Here is a 17,668-nt window from a genome sequence, read left to right on the forward strand (position 1 = left end):
GGAGGCCCGCAGGCTGGGCGGCTGGGCCAGAACGGTCAGCCCCGAGCCAGGGGTCAGCCTCGAGCAATTGAAGCCCTTGGAGCCCACACTCGCAGGCATTGTCAGTTGCCCGTTCTTTTTCTTCTTAGCTGCTTTACTGAGGTGTAACTTGCAATTCTGCCATTTAAAGCGTACAGTTCAGCGGGGTTTACCCAGAGCTGCGCAGCCGTCGCCACAATCTAATTTAGGGCATTTCCATCCCCTCCCCAAACCCACTCTTTCCGGTCATCCGCGGGCTTTGACGGCGCTGCGCTGCGGGACCGGGCCGCCAGGGGGCGCTGCGACCCAGCCTTCAGCTGCGCTTGCGCCGGCACCCCGCGCGAGCCTGAGAGCGAGCCCCCCGAGCGCGCGCGCCCGCCCCGCCAGTGCGCCTGCGTGGAGCCCGTGGCCGCGCCCGCTCCCGCCGGGGGCTCGTCGCTGGGCGGCCGGGCCATGGGGGAGGCCGAGGTGGGCGGCGGCGGCGCGGCGGGCGACAAGGGGCCGGGGGAGGCGGCCACCAGCCCGGCCGAGGAGACGGTGGTGTGGAGCCCCGAGGTGGAGGTGTGCCTCTTCCACGCCATGCTGGGCCACAAGCCCGTCGGTGAGCGGAGCGCCGCGCCGAGGCCGCGCACCCGCGTGGGGGCGGGGCGGCCGGCAACGGCCGGGGGCGCGCGGGCCGGGCGGGGCGGGGCCACCTGCGCCCGCTCCCCGCCGACCCCTGCTCCCACCTGCGCCCCCCACCCCGCCCCCCTGCAGCCCCGCCCCCAACTCCTCTTTAGTCTCCCCCTTCTGACCCCTTCCTCTTCCTCTCTCCACCTCTCCCCCTCCCTCCCCGCCCTCCTCTCCGGCCCCCCACACCCCACCCCTCCCCCTCCAACCACAGCGCCCTCTCTCCCGCTCCCTCTCTCCCTTCTGTCGCCCTTCTCTCCCTTGCCCCCCACCCTACCTGCTGGCCCAGCCCTCGCCCACAAGCTGACCCCTTCCTTTTGCAGGTGTGAACCGACACTTCCACATGATCTGTATCCGAGACAAGTTCAGCCAGAACATCGGTCGGCAGGTCCCATCCAAGGTCATCTGGGACCATCTGAGCACCATGTACGACATGCAGGCGCTGGTGAGTTGGATCCCCCCTCCCCAATCCTCCCGAGGCCAGAGCTCCTCCCTCCCCCAGACAGAGCCCCCTCCATGCCTCCTTTTTAGGTCTGTGCCAGGCCCTGTCCTCGGGGAGGGTGATGTCTGGGGTGTCCCTAGGGAGGTTAGTCATTAAACAAGGTAGCTCTGAGTAGTTTTACAGAAAACACAAGCCTGGTGCTGGTAGGTGAGTATCACATGGACCCTACTTGAGACTGGGTGGCCAGTTAGTTAAGATCTAGCTGGGTTTAGTCGGGGAGCTGAGGCCTGTGGGAGGGGGCTCTTAGGCCATTGTCAGTCTTATGGGAGGTTCCCACATGCTGCAAGCAGGAAGGTGACCAGATCTGAGTCACGTTAAGGTGAATATGATGGCTTCTGTGAGAACCAGACATCCCAGGCTTCACGGAATCCCCAGCTAGCCGTGTCTGAGGACGAGCAGGTTAACTTGGTCACCAGGATGGCCTGAAGAGACAAGCGGGCACCCCTGGCAGAACAGCAGGTGTCAAGGCCCTGTGGCAGCAGGCGCTGGGGTGCAGAGAAGACCAGAGTGTCTGGAGAGTGCGTGGGAGTGGGGGTGTCAGGTGACCAGCAAGTGGGTGTCTGTGCTGGGCTTAGGGAAGCTCCTGCCTCCCTGCTGGACTGGGGGCTCCACCAGCACCCCCAGCCAAGACCTGGTGCGTATCACTGTGGCAGGGAGTGAAGCCCTAGCTCTCCTCCGTCCAGTCTTTTGCAGCTCCTTGTCATAGCATAGAAAAGGGATAAAGATGACAGCTGTGCCCTGGAGCTGACTGCCTGGTCCCCAGTCAGCACCCTGGCAACTCAAGGACAAGCCACTTAACTAAAGCAGGCCTCCAGAGGGGTTGTGCCCACCAGTCAGGCCTCCCTCCACGTCTAGCTGCTTGACTGGCTCCCACGCCTGTCATGTTGTGGGCTCACCTGGTCCCCAAGCACTTCGTGTGTGTAGACTCCAGGTTGGGAGTCAGAAGCTGGATACAGAGATGAGTGTCGCAGGGGCCTGTCCTGGGGGAGCCCCTGGTGCAATAGGAGAGACAGACAGACAACACGGAGGCTGGCTCAGAGGAGCCCGGGGGCCTGCACAGGACCCTTGTGACACTCAGGGAGCTGCAGGGTGCCCCCTTTGCAGGGGTATCAGCCCAGGAAAAGCGGCCCTTCTTTTCCTTAGACCCCTGCACTGCTGCGGGGCTGATGCCAGAGTCACCTGGGGTCTTGCAAATACGAGTCCCTGGGCCCTACCCACAAGGTGACCAGTGGGCCCACGAGCTCTCAGGGTTTTTGAAGCTCCCAGATGTTGGTCCGCATGTTTACACGCTGACCACCTGGCTTATAAACGCAGCTCCCAGGTAGCCAACTGGAAGCCCCATCTTCGGAATCTCCCTCCCAACTCTGGGACCCTTCCCACCAGGTCACCTTTCCCTTTGTCCAGTGTTCGGATTTCGGGGCTCTGTCCCCTGCATGTGTGACCTGCAGGACCGGTGGAACCCCCCCGACAGGCGTTCAGTGTGCCTTCCTCCATTTTGCTTTGCTTATCTCGTTTCCACGGGAGTGGCTCTCCCTCCCGACACCCTGGCTCCTGTCCTCGCAGACAGGACCAGAGGTACCGTGGCCTTCCCTCAGGGCTGTCCCAGTCTCCGAATGCACTCTCCTGGAGCGAGAGCCCACGTGGCCAGGCGGGCCAGCAAGACAGCTGCTGCCTGATTCTGCCCCTGGGGGCGGGGCCAGCAGGTGGGGCTGCCCAGTGTCACCTCAGGTGACACGAAGCCCATCTTCTCCCCTCATGACCCTTGCCTGTGGCTCGTGCTGTGGTTTTGCCTTGTCTGGTCTGTGTGACAAACCCAGCCCCTCGTAGACCTTACCAGAGAAAAAGCAGACAGTCTCCCCCACCCCCAGCACGTACCTGCCCCTGCAGCCCCTGAGACACTCACCTGTGTCGCTGGGTGCTTCTGAGTTGGCTCTTACACATCTTGAGTGACTTGCTAAAATCACTTCTTCTTTGTTCCCTAAAAAACAAAATGCCCTGTTTGCCATCAGCACGAGTCTGAGATTCTTCCATTCCCAAATCCAGAGAGGAACTTTGTCCTTCCAGAAGAAATCATCCAGGAAGTCCGAGAAGGTGAGATTGGGCGAGGTCAGATTTGGGAGCTGGGTGAGGCCGAGGGCAGTGGTGCTGGGGGTGGTAAGGGTCACTGGCTGGGTGGTGCTGGGTCCTCGGACTGGGAGGCCTGGGGAGCTTCTGGGATTCGGGAGGACTTGTTCGAGAACAGTTGGCCTTCTTTTAAAAGCGTCCTGGTGGCAGCTGAGACCCGTACACGCCCCCCAAGTCGGGAGCAGTCCCTGGCCTGAGCCACCACGGGCCGGGCGGGGCCGCTTTCCCACCACCGCGGGCTTTAGGTCACAGCCGTCTCCCCCACAGGAAAAGTGATCATTGAGGAGGAAATGAAAGAAGAAATGAAGGAAGACGTGGACCCCCACAACGGGGCCGATGATGGTAAGTGCGGAGCGCTCCCCTCCCTGGGGCCCCGGGAGGCACAGCACCCCACCTGGCAAGGCCTTCCCGCAGGGCACAGCCACACGCCCGTGCACACGCAGCCAGGGCCCCCCTGTCTGGCTCAGCAGATGAGAAGGCAGCTTCCGTCTGCAGAGCCTCACGCGGGGAAGTCACGCACGTGGCCAGCAGGTGGAGGGACCAGGGCGGCCCTGGGCCGGGGGCCTGGGAGGTGGACGTGCAGTGAAGGGTGAAGGGAACGCCGCGTCTCGGCGCAGGTGAGCTCTGGAGAGCAGACGGCGAGGCTGGGCCTCGTTCCTCTCGGGGGTAGGCGCGTTGGCGGCCAATCCTTCAGGCCACACGGGCGCCCTCAGCTCAGGAGAAGCCTTTTGGGGTCAGTGTCATGTGTGTAGGTGCCGATTTTTTTAACCGAACAGGAAGATGAAATAAAATTTTGGATATTCTGTTTTCAGCCAAATGATTTTGTCTCCCAGTTTTTTCATCTTCAGGAAGCTTGGGGAAAGCAACAGAAAAGTCCAGCAAAGACAAAGACAAGAACAACTCAGACTTGGGGTCCAAAGAGGGGTCGGACAAGCGGAAGCGCAGCCGGGTCACCGACAAAGTCCTGACCGCCAACAGCAACCCCTCCAGCCCCAGCGCAGCCAAGCGGCGCCGGACGTAGACGCTCGCAGCGGGCGGCAGGGGAGGGCGGGTGGGCACCCTGGTCATCAGCGGTCAGTGGGGCCACGTGCCACCAGCCCTGCTGCCTGCCCTCGGGTGCCAGAGGCCCCTGTGGTGCCGTTCAGACTATCTGGGCTCGGAGGCCCCAGCGACCGGGATGGGCCTGCTCAGATGCCCGGAGCCAAGGGGGTGAGCCCGGGCCATGTCTTCTCTGGACACATGTGGCTCCTGTGACATCGGCTTGGCCACGCCTGTGCCCACACACTGGCACAGCCTGAGGACCAGGCACAGTGCAGGCGGGGAGACAGAGACCTGGCACAGCAAGCAATAAAACATCGACCTCCCCCTGCTCTGAGGGGCACTGGCCTTCCCGTCTGTCCATATGTCCGCGACGCTCTCTCAACTGACTGTGACCTCGGGAGAGCATCAGGCCGCAGGCCACGGCCCCTCCACCACCCAAGAGACTGAGAACTGGATATTTTGCCTCATTCACTTGTACTGTAACGATGTATATAATTTGGTTGGTATTTCACTATTTAATTTTTAAGGAGCCTATTTTACTAGTGTTTTATATGAAAAAAATACTGCAAAAGTTAAACTCGTGTTGTATTTTTTCTGAGCTGTTTTGTTTTAATGTAACGACTACTGAGATCCTTTCTGCTCAGTTTTTATACGCCAGATACAGAGAATTTGTAGCGGTTATTTTTGTATTAACGAGTAACTTGCAAACAGACCAAATGAGTGGAGGGCTGGCAGGACGGTGGGGCTGTCGCAGTCCGGGCCGGGAGTTGACTGAAATCCGCTTTTGTTTGACTGAGGGATATTAAAGCACAAAAAAGCAACTTGGAGTTGTGTGATTTTGATACCAAACTAAGTTAACTTTTTCTATAATGAGGAGTTTTATTTTTCCAAGATTTATAACTGGAGCTGTACTTCGATGTACTTGGCTCACTTGATACAATGTGCGTACAAACTAGGAACAGGTCCAGGCGTTACGTTGTTGCCTGTGGCCAGCCCTCCACGTGGAGACGAGGCGGAGCTGGCGTCTCCTCCCGACTGGACGCGGGTCTTCGGCCTGGGATCGTCTTCACAAAGGAGGGACCGGACCTGCCAAGTGAGAGGAGGCACTCTCCCTTCAGCCAGACACTGCGCCGCCGGCTCAATCTGAGGAACCAAGGAGACTGAAGACAGCTGCCCCCCCACCCCTGGGAGCAGGAGGTCAGAACTCGCTGAGCCCATGAGGCCAGGCCAGGAGCCCACCTCGGGGCCCTGAGCACGTGGCTGGCGTCCTGGTTCCCCATCCGGGCCCCCGACAGCTGGCACAGCACGTCTCGTCGGAGCCGCTGATCCTGCACGGCCGCCGGCCCTCCTGCTCCACCGTCCTGTGCTGGAACCTAGGGCAGTAGCTTGTACCCCATGGTTAGACCCACTGCTTGGGGGCCCCAGGGAGGGTCTTCAACAGAAGATCACGCCCTCAGCGGTCACCTCCTGCTGCGTGGAGGAGAATCTGGACGGCACCCAGGAAGGAGTCTGTGGCCACCACTGCCCCTGCGCACCCTGGCCTCTCCTCTCCATTCCTAGGTGGAACCCATGAGCTCTGCCGCCAGACAAGCTCAGGGGACACCACACTCCCCCCAGGTGCCCAGACACAGGGTTCTGTCACCTTTCCCCGCTGCGTGGCAGGCACCATGGCCTGAGTGCGTTAGAAGGAAGAGGAGCGAAAGTCGGCAGCGTCACAGAGAGAACACACCCCCACCCCGGGCCTCCCTCTCACTGCCCTCACCCTCCACCCCCTGCCCAGCGCAGCAGCGAGCCGTCCGGAGTGCAGAGCCCATAGCTGGCGTCCCAGGCTGCAGAGGGAAGACCTGGGCTAAGCCCCAGAGATGAGCTCTGGGCAGACCATGCACAGAAGCAGCTAAAGGTGCAGTTGGGTGTGACTGTCGCTTGTAATGCTGGGTGATGTCTCAGAAAACCCTGGTGGAGGAGGGGCTGGTGGCTCTGGCCCTGGCAGCAGGCAGCAGTGGGAAGCCTGTGCTCTGAGCGCGGCCAGGCTGGGGCTGTGGCAGCCTCACCTATACCGCACACGTGTCTGTTACCTGGGGCAGAGGCGGGCAGGGCCTGCCCACCCAAGCGCTCTGGGGGTGGCTTAACCCTGCAGAGCGCCCCCAGAGCCCATCAACGCCTTCCTCAGAGGCGCCCAGCCTCCTGGATCTCACTGCGGGTTCTCCAAGGCTGGCTGCAAATCGGCCCGGGAGCAGGCCAGGCCGACGGCGCAGTCTGCAGAGGGCCAGCCCCGCTGGCTGCCCACAGCTACTCTGTTCCTCGCTCCTCAGGAAACCTACCTTGGCCACAACTGGCAGAAATGCCCAGAACTCCGTACCTTTGGGGGAGTCACCACTGTCCTTTCACAAAGCAAGATAGCAGGACACGCAGTTTCCACCCAGGTGAGACTGTGCCCGGGGCGGTGCTGGAGGTGGATGAGCCCACAGGGAGTGAGCGTCAGCACCAAGAGAGGTCTTCAGCCACACCCACGGCCAAGGTGGGAGGGTTCCCGTCAGCTCTGGGCTGCCGACAGCTGCACAGCTCGAGGAAAGCCACGTCCCCGGGCATGGGCAGCCTGAGGCCTGTTCGCTGGCTTGCCGGGCGGGGAGAGGGCAGCGTCCTGCGGGGAGGGCCGGGCCATCTCACTCATCACCCCGCAGGCGGCTCTCCCAGGAGCCATCCTCGTGGCCCAATCTGAAACCCAGACCTAGATTCCAGGTATGCTTTTTTGAAACAAAGTGGTATAGTAGTTACAGAAGAAGAATTTTAGCTGGAGTGGCCACTCTCAACTTTCGTTTCCAGTGGTGGGGCACCAGCTTTGCTGGCTTCCTATCGCCACCCAGCCGGCGTCAAAGGCAGAGGGTGAGTGCGAGACCCACAGTTGCTGGGGAACATGCAGCTGAAGTGTGTCTGAAGCTGGTCCCTGTACGTGAAGAGGGAGTGCCAGCAGCCACTTCACAGGCCCAGAGAGAGCCCCTCGGGGGTGTTTAACTGGCCTGGGTCACCTGAAGAGGACGTCCAGGCATTTCTGTCTCCATGTTTAGCCTTTGTGAGGGGCCTCGCCCTCAGTGCAGGTGACTCCTGCTTTCTTGTAACCGTTAGAATGCGGCCAAGGGGCAGGAGGTCAGGCCCGTGGAGACGTGGCACTGTGGGACTCTCAGTCTGGAAGAGACTGCTGCTGGCCTCGAAGAAACAAAGTGCCCGGCTGTGAGCCTTTGGGGGACACGTACCTCCGTCCTGCTGCCCCAGGAAGAGGAGTTCTGCTGACAGTCCGAGGGAGCTTGGAGGCAGGTAGCTCCCCCAAGGAAATCTGAGGAGACAGCAGCCCCAGGCGACAGCTGGAGGGCATCCTGCCGGGGGCGGTCCTTAGCGGGGGACATCTGCTATGGACAACATCCGGGGGGCACCCTTCAGAGGGACATTCTCGCTGAGCTCATCCTGGGTGGGGGGCATCGTGGTAGGTGATATTGTGCGGTGTTCTCCTGGGGGCAGGGGTCCTCCAGAAGCATCCTCCAGAGGGCATCCGGGGCTACATTCTTCTGAGGAGGACCCCCTCCAGAGAAGGGCCTTCTTCAGGCAACAGTTCTGGCCATGGAGGGGGCAGGCATCCTCGGAGAGAGAGCCCTACAGGGTGGGGACCTTGGGGCAGAGAGGCGTCCTCCAGGGGGAGGTTCTGGGGCAAGGGGAGAGAGATTTTCTGGTTGGTGGGTTTGCGGGGGCACAGACATCCTCCAGGGGGACATCCTATTCTAGGGGATCCTCGCAGGAACATCCTTCAGGCGAGCATCTTAAAGGGGGTCCCCTCTCCAGGGAGAAGTCGCCAAGGTGGCATGGGGGCAGGCTCGGGGGGCAGGGGCGAGCATTCTCCGGAGGGACTTTCAGGGGAGAAGGGGTATTCTCAGAGGGGACAGGTATCCTCCAGGGGGACATCCTTCCGGAGGGACAGCCTGGGGACGGGCATCCTCCGGGCGGGTCGGACGCCAGCCCCAGGCCCGCCCCTCGGCCCGCCCCCGGCCCGCCCCCGCGCTTCCTCCCTCTTTCACTTTCGCTTCCGCCTGAGCGGGTCCCGCAGCCGCGCGAGCATGGACGACCCTGACTGCGACTCGACCTGGGAGGAGGACGAGGAGGAGGACGGCGAGGGCTCGAGCGCCGCGGCCACTGAGGATGGCGAGGCCGGCTCTCCGGGGGACGCGGAGGACCAGGCCAAGGCCAAGGCCGAGGAAGAAGCGCGGCCTAGCGCGCTCCAGGTGCCGCCCCCGCGCGCTGGGGACCCCGCGCCCCTGGGGAAGCCGGCCCGGCGCCGCGGCGGAAGAGAGGGCGAGGCCTTGCTCTGGGGAGCCGTCCCCCTCCACCCTGCGGCCGGGTGCAGAGGCACCTCTCGGAGACCCGGCTGGGGGCCCGGCTCTTCCTCCCCAGCTGTGGACCTCTTCCCGGTCACCTCCTCCTCCTGCTCCGGTGATGATCCCCAGGACACCCTGAGATCTGTCCCAACCCGCGCCCCACCCCCAACCAGGGCATCTTGCAGGGATTCCAGGGCCACCCTCAGACGCGCGTCCCCAGGACCAGATCTGCATGATGACACTTCCTCAAGAGGATGGCCCGGGCTCATCCATGTGTGTCACATGCCATTCTCAGCCCCTTGGCTGTGTCCTCTAAATAGATCCCAGCCCTCCTCGCTGGCCACCTCCACTGCTCTCGCCAGCCTCTCAGCCTCCTGGCGCTCCCTTCTCCACCCTGACCCTACCCAAGGCTCCAGGCTGGCTCAGGCCAAGGAGCCCCCCGTCTGCCCCACCCCCGCTGACCCGCACTGGGTGCAGTTCCCACCCGCTCTTGCTGGAGCTGACCTCATGTTGTCTTGGAGGTGGCCTACCTGAGCCAGGGGGGCTGGCCATGCCCACCAGTTACTCTTGTCACCACTGGTTATGCACTGTTACCACTGGTTGCTTGTCATTATTGGTTATTACTTTGTTACCTCTGATTACTTGTAACCAGTGGTTACTTTTGTCGCCACTAGTTACTTGTCGTGACCATGGTTATTCACCATTACCAGCTGTTACTAAAACTCTCTGGGCATTGCATTCCTGCTGTGATTCCAGGTGAGAGGGAGGGCCCTGAGTGATAGCTGTCACCCTGTGTCCCACTTGCTTTGGGACAAAGGTGTCTTGGCACCATGTGTAGAGAGGTTTGGATTCCAGCCTGTGTCCAGTATGGATTCTCCCTGAAGTGGAGGAGAGCTCTGGTTTTCAGGTTTCTCTCTGTGTCTTGGAGTGGCCAGCAAGGGGGACCCCAAGGGGCTCCTGGGCCTGCCTGGAAGGCCCGCGGCCTTGGCACATTTACAGTATTTCAGGCAGGCACAGTTTCGTCCAGGAGGTAGGGTGGGCAGCGGGCAGGTTCACAGTGCAGGAATCTGACCTCTTCCTATCTCCCTTCTGCTGTGGCTTCTGTACCTCTACAAAGTCTCAATCCTTTCCCCTTCCCCCAGGAGCCCTGTGGTCCTCTCTGCCTGCCCCACACTGGGTCCTAGTGAGGCTGTTCAGCGCTTCATCCAGGCTGTGTCACATGTGCACCTGTGGGGCTGGTCTTGCTCTGAGTCGTTCCCATGGCCAGCATCTGGTCAGGACCTGTAGCCTTGAGCTGAGGGAGGTGCCTGGCCGGCACCGGGGTGGAGCAGAGGTGGAAACTGATGGAGGGGCGGGGCCCACTTCTGCCGAGTTCGGTTTCATCTGCTGGCCCAGCTGGCATCTTGCTGAGAAGCGCCCCTGTGGGAAGCATATGGGACCCCTCCTGGGGCTATAAGTGACAATGCCACTGCCCTTGGGGACACAGCCTGGTGGTGACCACTTAGAGCACACAGAGTGCAAGGAGGAAGTGCTGGGGAAGGCGGTTACCAGAGGAAGGTCCTGGGGTGTGCTTCAGCCAGGGTGACCAGCAAACACGGGAGGAAGAAGTGAAATGAGTTTGGGGGCACTGCACCCCAAGGATGCACATTGGCCTAGGGGTCCTGAGGTCTGGAGTGGGTGGCAGTGGGCCAGCCTCACTCCAACTGCTCCAGCCCCCTCTGAGTTTGCTGACAGCTGGCCCAGGATGGGGGCTCCCTAGGGTGGGTCCTGCTTGCTGGCTGCCTCAGGAAGTGGGGAGGGTCTCCCCTGGCGGTCTCATCCAGTCTCCTCTCTTCCCAGTTTGGGGTGACGGGGTCCAGAAACTGGCGAGCTGCGCGGGACACGCGCAGGTACCGGCACCACTACCCGGTACGTAGCTGCCTGCAGCACCCTCACACCCCGCAGCCCACCCAGGACCAGGTCCTCCCAGAGAAGGCCAGCTGGACGATGTCCCATCGGCCCCTCTTCTCTGGCAAACGGAAACCCCGCCTGGGCTACTGCTCTGTCTCCTCGTTGTGGGGTGACAGCGTGGTGCCCTAACTCCGACCTCAGTGCCCTTGCCTTTAGAATGCATTGCAGGGCCAGCTGGCAGTGCGCCCACCTGAGGCCGGCACCCCTAACCCATCTCATGGTCTCCTGGTCCTCAACCCCTGTCCTCTGTACCCAGGAGTCCCAGGCAACCCCTGGGCTCTCTTCGGGGTGCAGATGAAGGGGACTTTTCCCAGCCCTGGCCCACAATGGTGAGGAGGGGAAGGTAGTTGCTGACGGTTAGAGGAGGCTGCTGTCCCCCACGGGTGGATGCTGGTCCTCACCTGAGGGGTGAGGGGCCCAGGCTGGGCACTCGGGGTCCTCACCAGACTTCAGGATGTCTGGAGGTTTGTGGGCTGAGAGCAGAGGCCCCCCTCACCCCCCGGGAATGCTTTGGTCTGAGGGGCCCTTGGAGGCAGCCTGGTTTTGATGGTGTACTGACTGTCGCCTCTCTGGCTCTTCAGGATTTGGTGGAACAAGATGGCAATGGTGACATGCCCAACCTGAGTTTCTACAGAAATGAGATCCGGTTCCTGCCCAACGGTGAGTGCCTGCTGGCAGCTCCGTCCTTGGGGCGCTCCCCTCCATCCTCTGCCCTCTGCCTGGCTGGGACCTAGTTTGGACACGTGGCTTTCTGATCGCCCCACGGTGACCCCTGGAAGCTGCTGAGGGGCCACCCAGGCCCCGGCCCTTGTCCTGGACCCCTTGGGCAATGTGCTCCAAAGGGCCAGGCAGTGAATGTTGGTGACTCTGCAGGCCCCATGGTCTCTGTCACAACTTAGCCCTCCCGCTGTAGTGGGAAAGCCCCACGTGTGAACTGACAAGAGAGAATGGCTTTTACATTTTTAAATGCTTGGGGAAAACTAAAGATATATTTTCTGACATGTGAAAATCATGTGCAATTCAAATTTCTGTGTTCATAAGTGAGCTTTTATTGGAACCCTTCCTCGCCCGTCCACTTACACATTGTCTGTGGCTGTGTTCCCACCACAGCACCGGCCACATGGCTGCACAGCCTTAAATATCCCCCTCCTGGCCCTTTGCAGAAACAGGGGCTACCCTGCAGGAGACCAGACTGCAGAGTGGGGCTTGGCTGCAGGTTCTGTTTGAGGGCCGAGTTCCAGGTAGCAGGCTGTGGTTTGGGGAGTGCAGTCAGGCCCCCCTTCTGCAAAGACAGGTGTGGATCTGGGCCCACTTGTTCTTCTCCCGGGCCCTCCCGCCCAGAGTGCCCAGCATGCTCTGCCCACTCGGGTCTGCCCTCAGTCAGCAGTGAGGGTCTGCTTTTCAGATTGCAGAGGGACAGGCGGCCTAAATTGGGCCGTCCTGAAGCTACCAAACCCCGAGGTCCTCAAGAAAGCGGAGGGAGGGGCTTTCTGCAGCCCCCGCTGACTTGTCCCCATGCGGCTCACAGGCTGTTTCATTGAAGACATTCTTCAGAACTGGAGGGAGGAGTACGAACTCCTGGAGGACAATCACCACTACATCCAGTGGTGAGTGGGCGTGGCCGTGGGCGTGGCTCTGGGCGGCCCTCGAGGCCCCGCCCAGGCGCCCGCTTTCTGAGCATGCGCACGCTGCGCTCAGGGCCCAGTCCCGGGAACTGCGGGGCGGGGGCGGGGAGACCCCGTCTCGCAGTCAGGGTTCTTCAGCTGTAAACAGCCTCTGTCGCCGAGAACCGGCACTGGACTTGCCGGTCAGGGAGAGCAGCAGACAAGCTGGTTCTCTGGAGGCGACGGTGCGGCAAGGGGCCCCAGGGGCCTGTCCGCGGAGCCACTCTGACCACAGAGGGTTCGAAGCCCCACAAATGCAGCATCCTTTGAGGACGGCTCGCAGGGGGCCTCCCGGGGGCACAGGGTGTCCCGGAGGATAATTCTGCGGCACTGATGGTGGGAGGGAAAGGCGTGCAGAATAACAGAAAGGCACGCAGGGCCGCAGGGTGGCTGGCAGGTGCCCTTACAGCTGAGCGCGCAGGCTGGGGCTTCTGTCCCCTCGCCTGCTCTGGGGCCTTGTCGGGGCCCTCCCTGGAGCTCTCCCGCCCTCACCCCTTTGCTTTATTGACTCATGAAAGCCTGCAGCGCGCGTGGCACGTGTGGTCCAGCCAGCCCAAGTTGCGGAGGGCTGCCCTAGGCTGCTCAGCCAGTGAGTATGGAGTGGCTGGGCGCCCACGTCTGCCACTGACTGGGCCTCTGTCATCTCTTCCCTCGCAGGCTGTTTCCCCTGCGAGAGCCAGGGGTGAACTGGCATGCCAAGCCCCTCACAGTCCAGGAGGCTGAGGTGAGCTCTGAAGGCAGGAGGCCGCCATCCAGGGAGGGGTCACAGCAGGACACAGGTGTCTGCTTGGAGTGCAGGAGCCAGAGGAGCCCCTAGTGTAATGACCTTCCCTCCCAAGTGGTCCTTGCCTCTGGCCCCCAGTGCTCCTTGCAGAGAGATCTGACTGTGCGAGGGTTGCCCACGTCCAGGGGTACAGGACAGGGGCCACGAGCAGAGCCAGCATGAGTGGGCTTTATCTTGGTCAGCCCTGGTGTGGGTTGGAGCAGGGATGCCCTCGAGGGTCAGGAGGGGCTCCAGGAGCCAGGAACACACAAAGGAGGCAGAGCAGGTGCACCAAGGGGACAGGGTGGGTGCTTCCTGCCCCATGCCCAGTCCTGGGAGTCCCTGAGCTTTTCCTTTGGCTCAAGGAATTCCTCCCCAGGATACAGCAGAGGGAGGCCTCAGCCCCGGGGATACCTTGCAGCGGCTCGGAGTAAAGAGAGAAATACATCAATGCGTCCCTGCATCCCTGGGGTCATTTTCCGCTGAGAGTCCGAGCTGAGGCTTTGGGATGACCCGGGCCCTGAGGGAGGCGTCCTGGCTGTGCTGGCCGCTGAGCTCTCAGCCACTCTCGGGGGTGTTTTTCAGGCATTTCAAAACTGCGAGGAGGTCAGGGAGCGGCTGGTTCAGGCCTACGAGCTCATGCTGGGTTTCTATGGGATCCAGCTCCAGGACCGAGCCACGGGCAGAGTGTGCCGGGCGCAGAACTACCAGAAACGCTTCCAGAACCTCAGCTGGTGAGGATGCCCCTCCCGCGCTGGGCCCCACCTCACCTGGCAGCGTGGCGGTCAGCACAGCCTGTCTCAGGTTCAGGCAGGTGCAGGGCAGGGAGCACTTCCAGGGAAAAGGACTCTAGGGCTGGTGCTTATGGCTCTGAGCATCTTCCTGGGGGTGGTCCCTGCCTGATGAAGAAAGGCTTCTTGGCCGTGCCCACCTGCCACGTGGGCATGGGTCAGATTGCCAGTGGGGCTCCATCAGCTTCCCAGCGGCTCTGAGCCTCACTCCTGACTGGCTGGGAGGAGGCACAGGGCACGAATCCACTGACAGCACAGCCGCCCTTGCCTGTGGATAACTGAGGCCCCTGTGCTGGGCCCCCTCCTCTAGAGGGTCCCCTTGTGGACCTCCCCCAGTGATGCTGGAGGTGGGTATTCCGTGGGGCCAGAGGACAGTCACCCTTCTAGAGGGTTCATCACAGCCTCACCTACACAGTTCAGGCCCGTGGGCCCTTGCCTTGGGGACTGGGGCGAGGCCCTGGGGGTGAGCAGGGGTGGGTGGAGACTGGCTCTGTGGGCCAATGTCTGTGTTAGTGGCCATGAGGATCCTGGGGCAAGGATGGCGATGCGTGGCGTGGCGCGGGTGAGGAGGGTGGGCTTTGGCTGAGAACCGCCCACCCTGACGTACAGCCCTGCTGGCACCCCTCTGTGCCCCCGCCAGGCACAGCCACAACAACCTGCGCATCACCCGCATCCTCAAGTCCCTGGGTGAGCTGGGCCTAGAGCACTACAAGGCACCCCTGGCCCGCTTCTTCCTGGAGGAGACACTGGTGCGCCAGCAGCTGCCGGGCGTGCGGCAGAGCGCCCTGGATTACTTCGTGTTCACCGTGCGCTGCCGCCACCAGCGCCGCGAGCTGCTGCACTTCGCCTGGGAGCACTTCCAGCCCCGCTACAAGTTCGTCTGGGGGCCCCACGACAAGCTGCAGAAGTTCAGGCCATGCTCTCCGCCCTGCTCACCCCTGCCAGCTGGCCGCCGACAGGCCAAGGGGGAGGACAGCCCGGGGGACCCCCTCCCCGAGGCCAACGCCCAAGGGCAGATCTGTGGGCCGCGGAGGGGTGAAGAGGGGGATCATGTGGCTGAGGGCCCCCAGCCGCTCAGCACAGAGTCCCAGGAGGCCGGAGCCTTGGAGAGGGACCAGGTAGATGAGGCCGGCGTGGAGGAGGGGCCCGAGTCTCCAAACCTCAAGGAGAGCAAGAAGAGGAAGTTGGAGGTGAACCTGCGGGAGCAGGCCCCAGTGCAGCCGGGCCCAAGCGCCTCGGAGGTGGAGAAGATCGCCCTGAACCTGGAGGGCTGTGCCCTCAGCCCGGGCAGCCTCAGTGCGGGGACCGAGGAATTGGACAGCCAGGCCCCGAGGGAGGCCGAGCAGCCCTGCCCACAGCCCGAGGGGGCCAAGGTAGCCGACGATGTGAGGAAGAGAAGGAAGGTGGACCAGGGTGCCAGGGATGGCACTGGAGTGGCAGCCAGTGGTGGTCCCCTTACTCTGGCCCCCACCTGGCCCCCTGCCTCCCCAGCATGTCCTGAGGCCGAAGAGGGTGAGAATGGGGTCAGAGAGGAAGCAGAAGGCCCAGCAGGGCCAGAGCAGGGTGCCCCCGGGAGCCCCACTCCTGCAGGACCCCCGGTGGGTGACGGGGCTGAGCTGGCAGCGGAGGCGGGGCCTTCTGTGCAACCTGGGAAGCCTTAAGGGGATGGGACATGCACAGGCGACTCAGCTCGGCCCGGCGCCAGGCCCAGGCGCCAGGTTGCCGGCTGTCCCCTGCGCCCAGCTGTGCTGGCTTCTCCCAGGTGGTCACTGCGGCAGCTGCGGCAGCGCCGGAAGGACGGACCCCGCCCTCGGGGAAGGCCAAGGACTTCAGGATCCTCCTTACCTCGACTACACTCCCCGCCTCCTCCATCTTGTGCCGCTGCTCCCCATCTTTATAAACAGGCCCCTAATGGTCGGGGGTGGGGAGTGGGGGCTCATTTTCTTAGTCTGGTGCCGAGGTCTTTTCTGAATAAAACTTGTTTGACTTTGAGTGTTCGGGGCGGAAGAGGGCTGGTTCCGTGAGTGATGCTGTCTGGACTCCCTTCCAGTGGCCCAGCTGTGGCACCACTTTGCCCCTGCAGTCGCCGGGATGCAGCCCTCCCCGGCACACGTATGCCCCTGGAGGAATGCACCCTGCCCCCACGGTTTCCCAGAGCCTCTGGGGCTGGACATTTGGTCCCTTAGCTACCTTTTGTCACCGATTCAAGAGTCTGGGGATTTGTGTACTGGTCCCTTGGGGGCTGGGTAGGGAAGCAGTATTTGGGTGTGCCCTGACTTGGGGTTCAGTGATGTCCCTGTGGGAGCAAGCTCAGCTGTGCTCCGTCCCCTCTGTCCCTGGCCTGGCAGCCACAGCTGCCCGTCAGCCCATCAGCCCTCCACACCAAGGCGCAGCCTTCCCAGGATCCCCGGGGCCCTCAGACTTGGCTACCTGGTGTGGGAACAGTGCTCCGCCCTCCCTGCAGCCCCCTCCCTGCAGGGCATGTTGACTGTCAGCATGACCTTGTCCCCTGAGCCAGCTGGGGGGAGAGACTTGGGGGAGCTGGAGGTCACACCTCCCCAGGGGAAGGAGGGGGGAGTGGAGTTCATTCTGGGGGCTCGGGGCTGTGACGAGGTTGATGGTCGGTTAGCTCCTGTCCTGCAGGGAGAGGGATGGGTACGCTGGGAGTCACTTTGGAAGGAGAGACCCTGAGTTAACTTTCATCAGCACTGGCATGGGTGGGGTTCTGCCCTTTGCCGCCAGCTCACCTTCCCCACTGCCCACCCCAGGCCGGCTGGAAGGGGTGGGACCCCAGGTGTCTGAACTCGGGTTTGGCCCAGAGGTGGAGTTTCCGCCACAGAAGAGAAATCCAGAGACTGGGATGGGTGCTGGGTGTCCAGCACTGAGTCTCCAGCAGGTCCCAGTGACCCCAGTGGTCAGGGTCCTTGTCCAGACCGTTATGGGGCTCAGGTTCAGATGGAGAAGCTTGGCGCCTGAAGTGAGAAGTAGACCCCATTGGCATAGCCCTGGGGGAGGGGGGCCTGTGCCCAGCAGCGGGAACTTGAGGAGCCACAGGCAGCTTGGGCGCTCCTGACCCCCAAGCTTCGGGGAGACTGATGGCCCAAAGCAGGTGGGCAGTGACACCGGCCTCTGACAGGTAGGTGTGAGCCCCCTCCCCTCTACGCCACTGTGGTTGCTCTCCAGAGGGAGGGCGTTTCCTGGCAGCAGGTGGGAGAGTCTGCATGGAGCTGGGAGAGGGCTCCCAGGCACCAGGTCGCTCCCCTGAGCAACGTGAAGGCCGGCTAGGCTCCCGCCGAGTCCGGTCCAGCAGGAGCTCTGTCCACGTGGGAGACGTGTGAGCACAGAAGGCAAGAGGGGCAGGGCTGGGCTGTGTGACCAGGCAGGAGGCCTCGGGGGCAGGGGTGGGGTGGGGCAACTCGCCCGCCCCCAGCCCCACCCTGCTGCCTCTGAGGTTGTCCTGGGATGACTCAGAAGGGAGTGGGGACACTCTGAGACGCTCTTGGCCCTTCCTGATTTAGTTCACCTTTCTGCTGGAGGGAGTGGCTGGGCCTGCGGAGTCGCCCACGGCCTCACCCAGCAAAGCAGGGAGGTTTTGCTCCCTGCACATCCCTGTCATCCCACTCCCTCGTGGTTAAGTCGCATCGTGTCAGAAGTCTTGAGTTCCAGCCTGCAGAAGTCAAGCTCAGATAGGTGCAGTGAAGCTGAAGGCAGCGTTTCTCTGGGAGTTCTGAAGGCTCAGGTCCTGGGGCAGGGCCGGGCTCTGAGCACTCAGTGGACTCTGTAGG

General features: G+C 62.3%; 2 protein-coding genes across 2 annotated transcripts; both read left to right on the forward strand.

Annotated features, from left to right (window-relative positions):
* The first annotated feature begins 405 nt into the window (after nt 1-405).
* Nucleotides 406-5,175, forward strand: MRGBP (MRG domain binding protein). The gene is made up of 5 exons (XM_072944549.1): nt 406-619; nt 1,011-1,132; nt 3,199-3,280; nt 3,581-3,655; nt 4,147-5,175. Exons 1-5 carry the CDS (start codon nt 472-474, stop codon nt 4,332-4,334), a joined length of 615 nt encoding a protein of 204 aa, XP_072800650.1. The 5' UTR covers nt 406-471; the 3' UTR covers nt 4,335-5,175.
* Nucleotides 5,176-8,407: 3,232 nt separating this feature from the next.
* Nucleotides 8,408-15,875, forward strand: OGFR (opioid growth factor receptor). The gene is made up of 7 exons (XM_072944548.1): nt 8,408-8,622; nt 10,555-10,623; nt 11,247-11,325; nt 12,194-12,272; nt 12,987-13,053; nt 13,678-13,826; nt 14,524-15,875. The coding sequence occupies exons 1-7, from the start codon at nt 8,458-8,460 to the stop codon at nt 15,542-15,544; spliced, it is 1,629 nt and encodes a 542-aa protein (XP_072800649.1). The 5' UTR covers nt 8,408-8,457; the 3' UTR covers nt 15,545-15,875.
* Nucleotides 15,876-17,668: the final 1,793 nt, after the last annotated feature.

The sequence above is a fragment of the Vicugna pacos genome, chromosome 19 (assembly GCF_048564905.1).
Source record: "Vicugna pacos chromosome 19, VicPac4, whole genome shotgun sequence".
Taxonomy (NCBI): Eukaryota; Metazoa; Chordata; class Mammalia; order Artiodactyla; family Camelidae; genus Vicugna; species Vicugna pacos.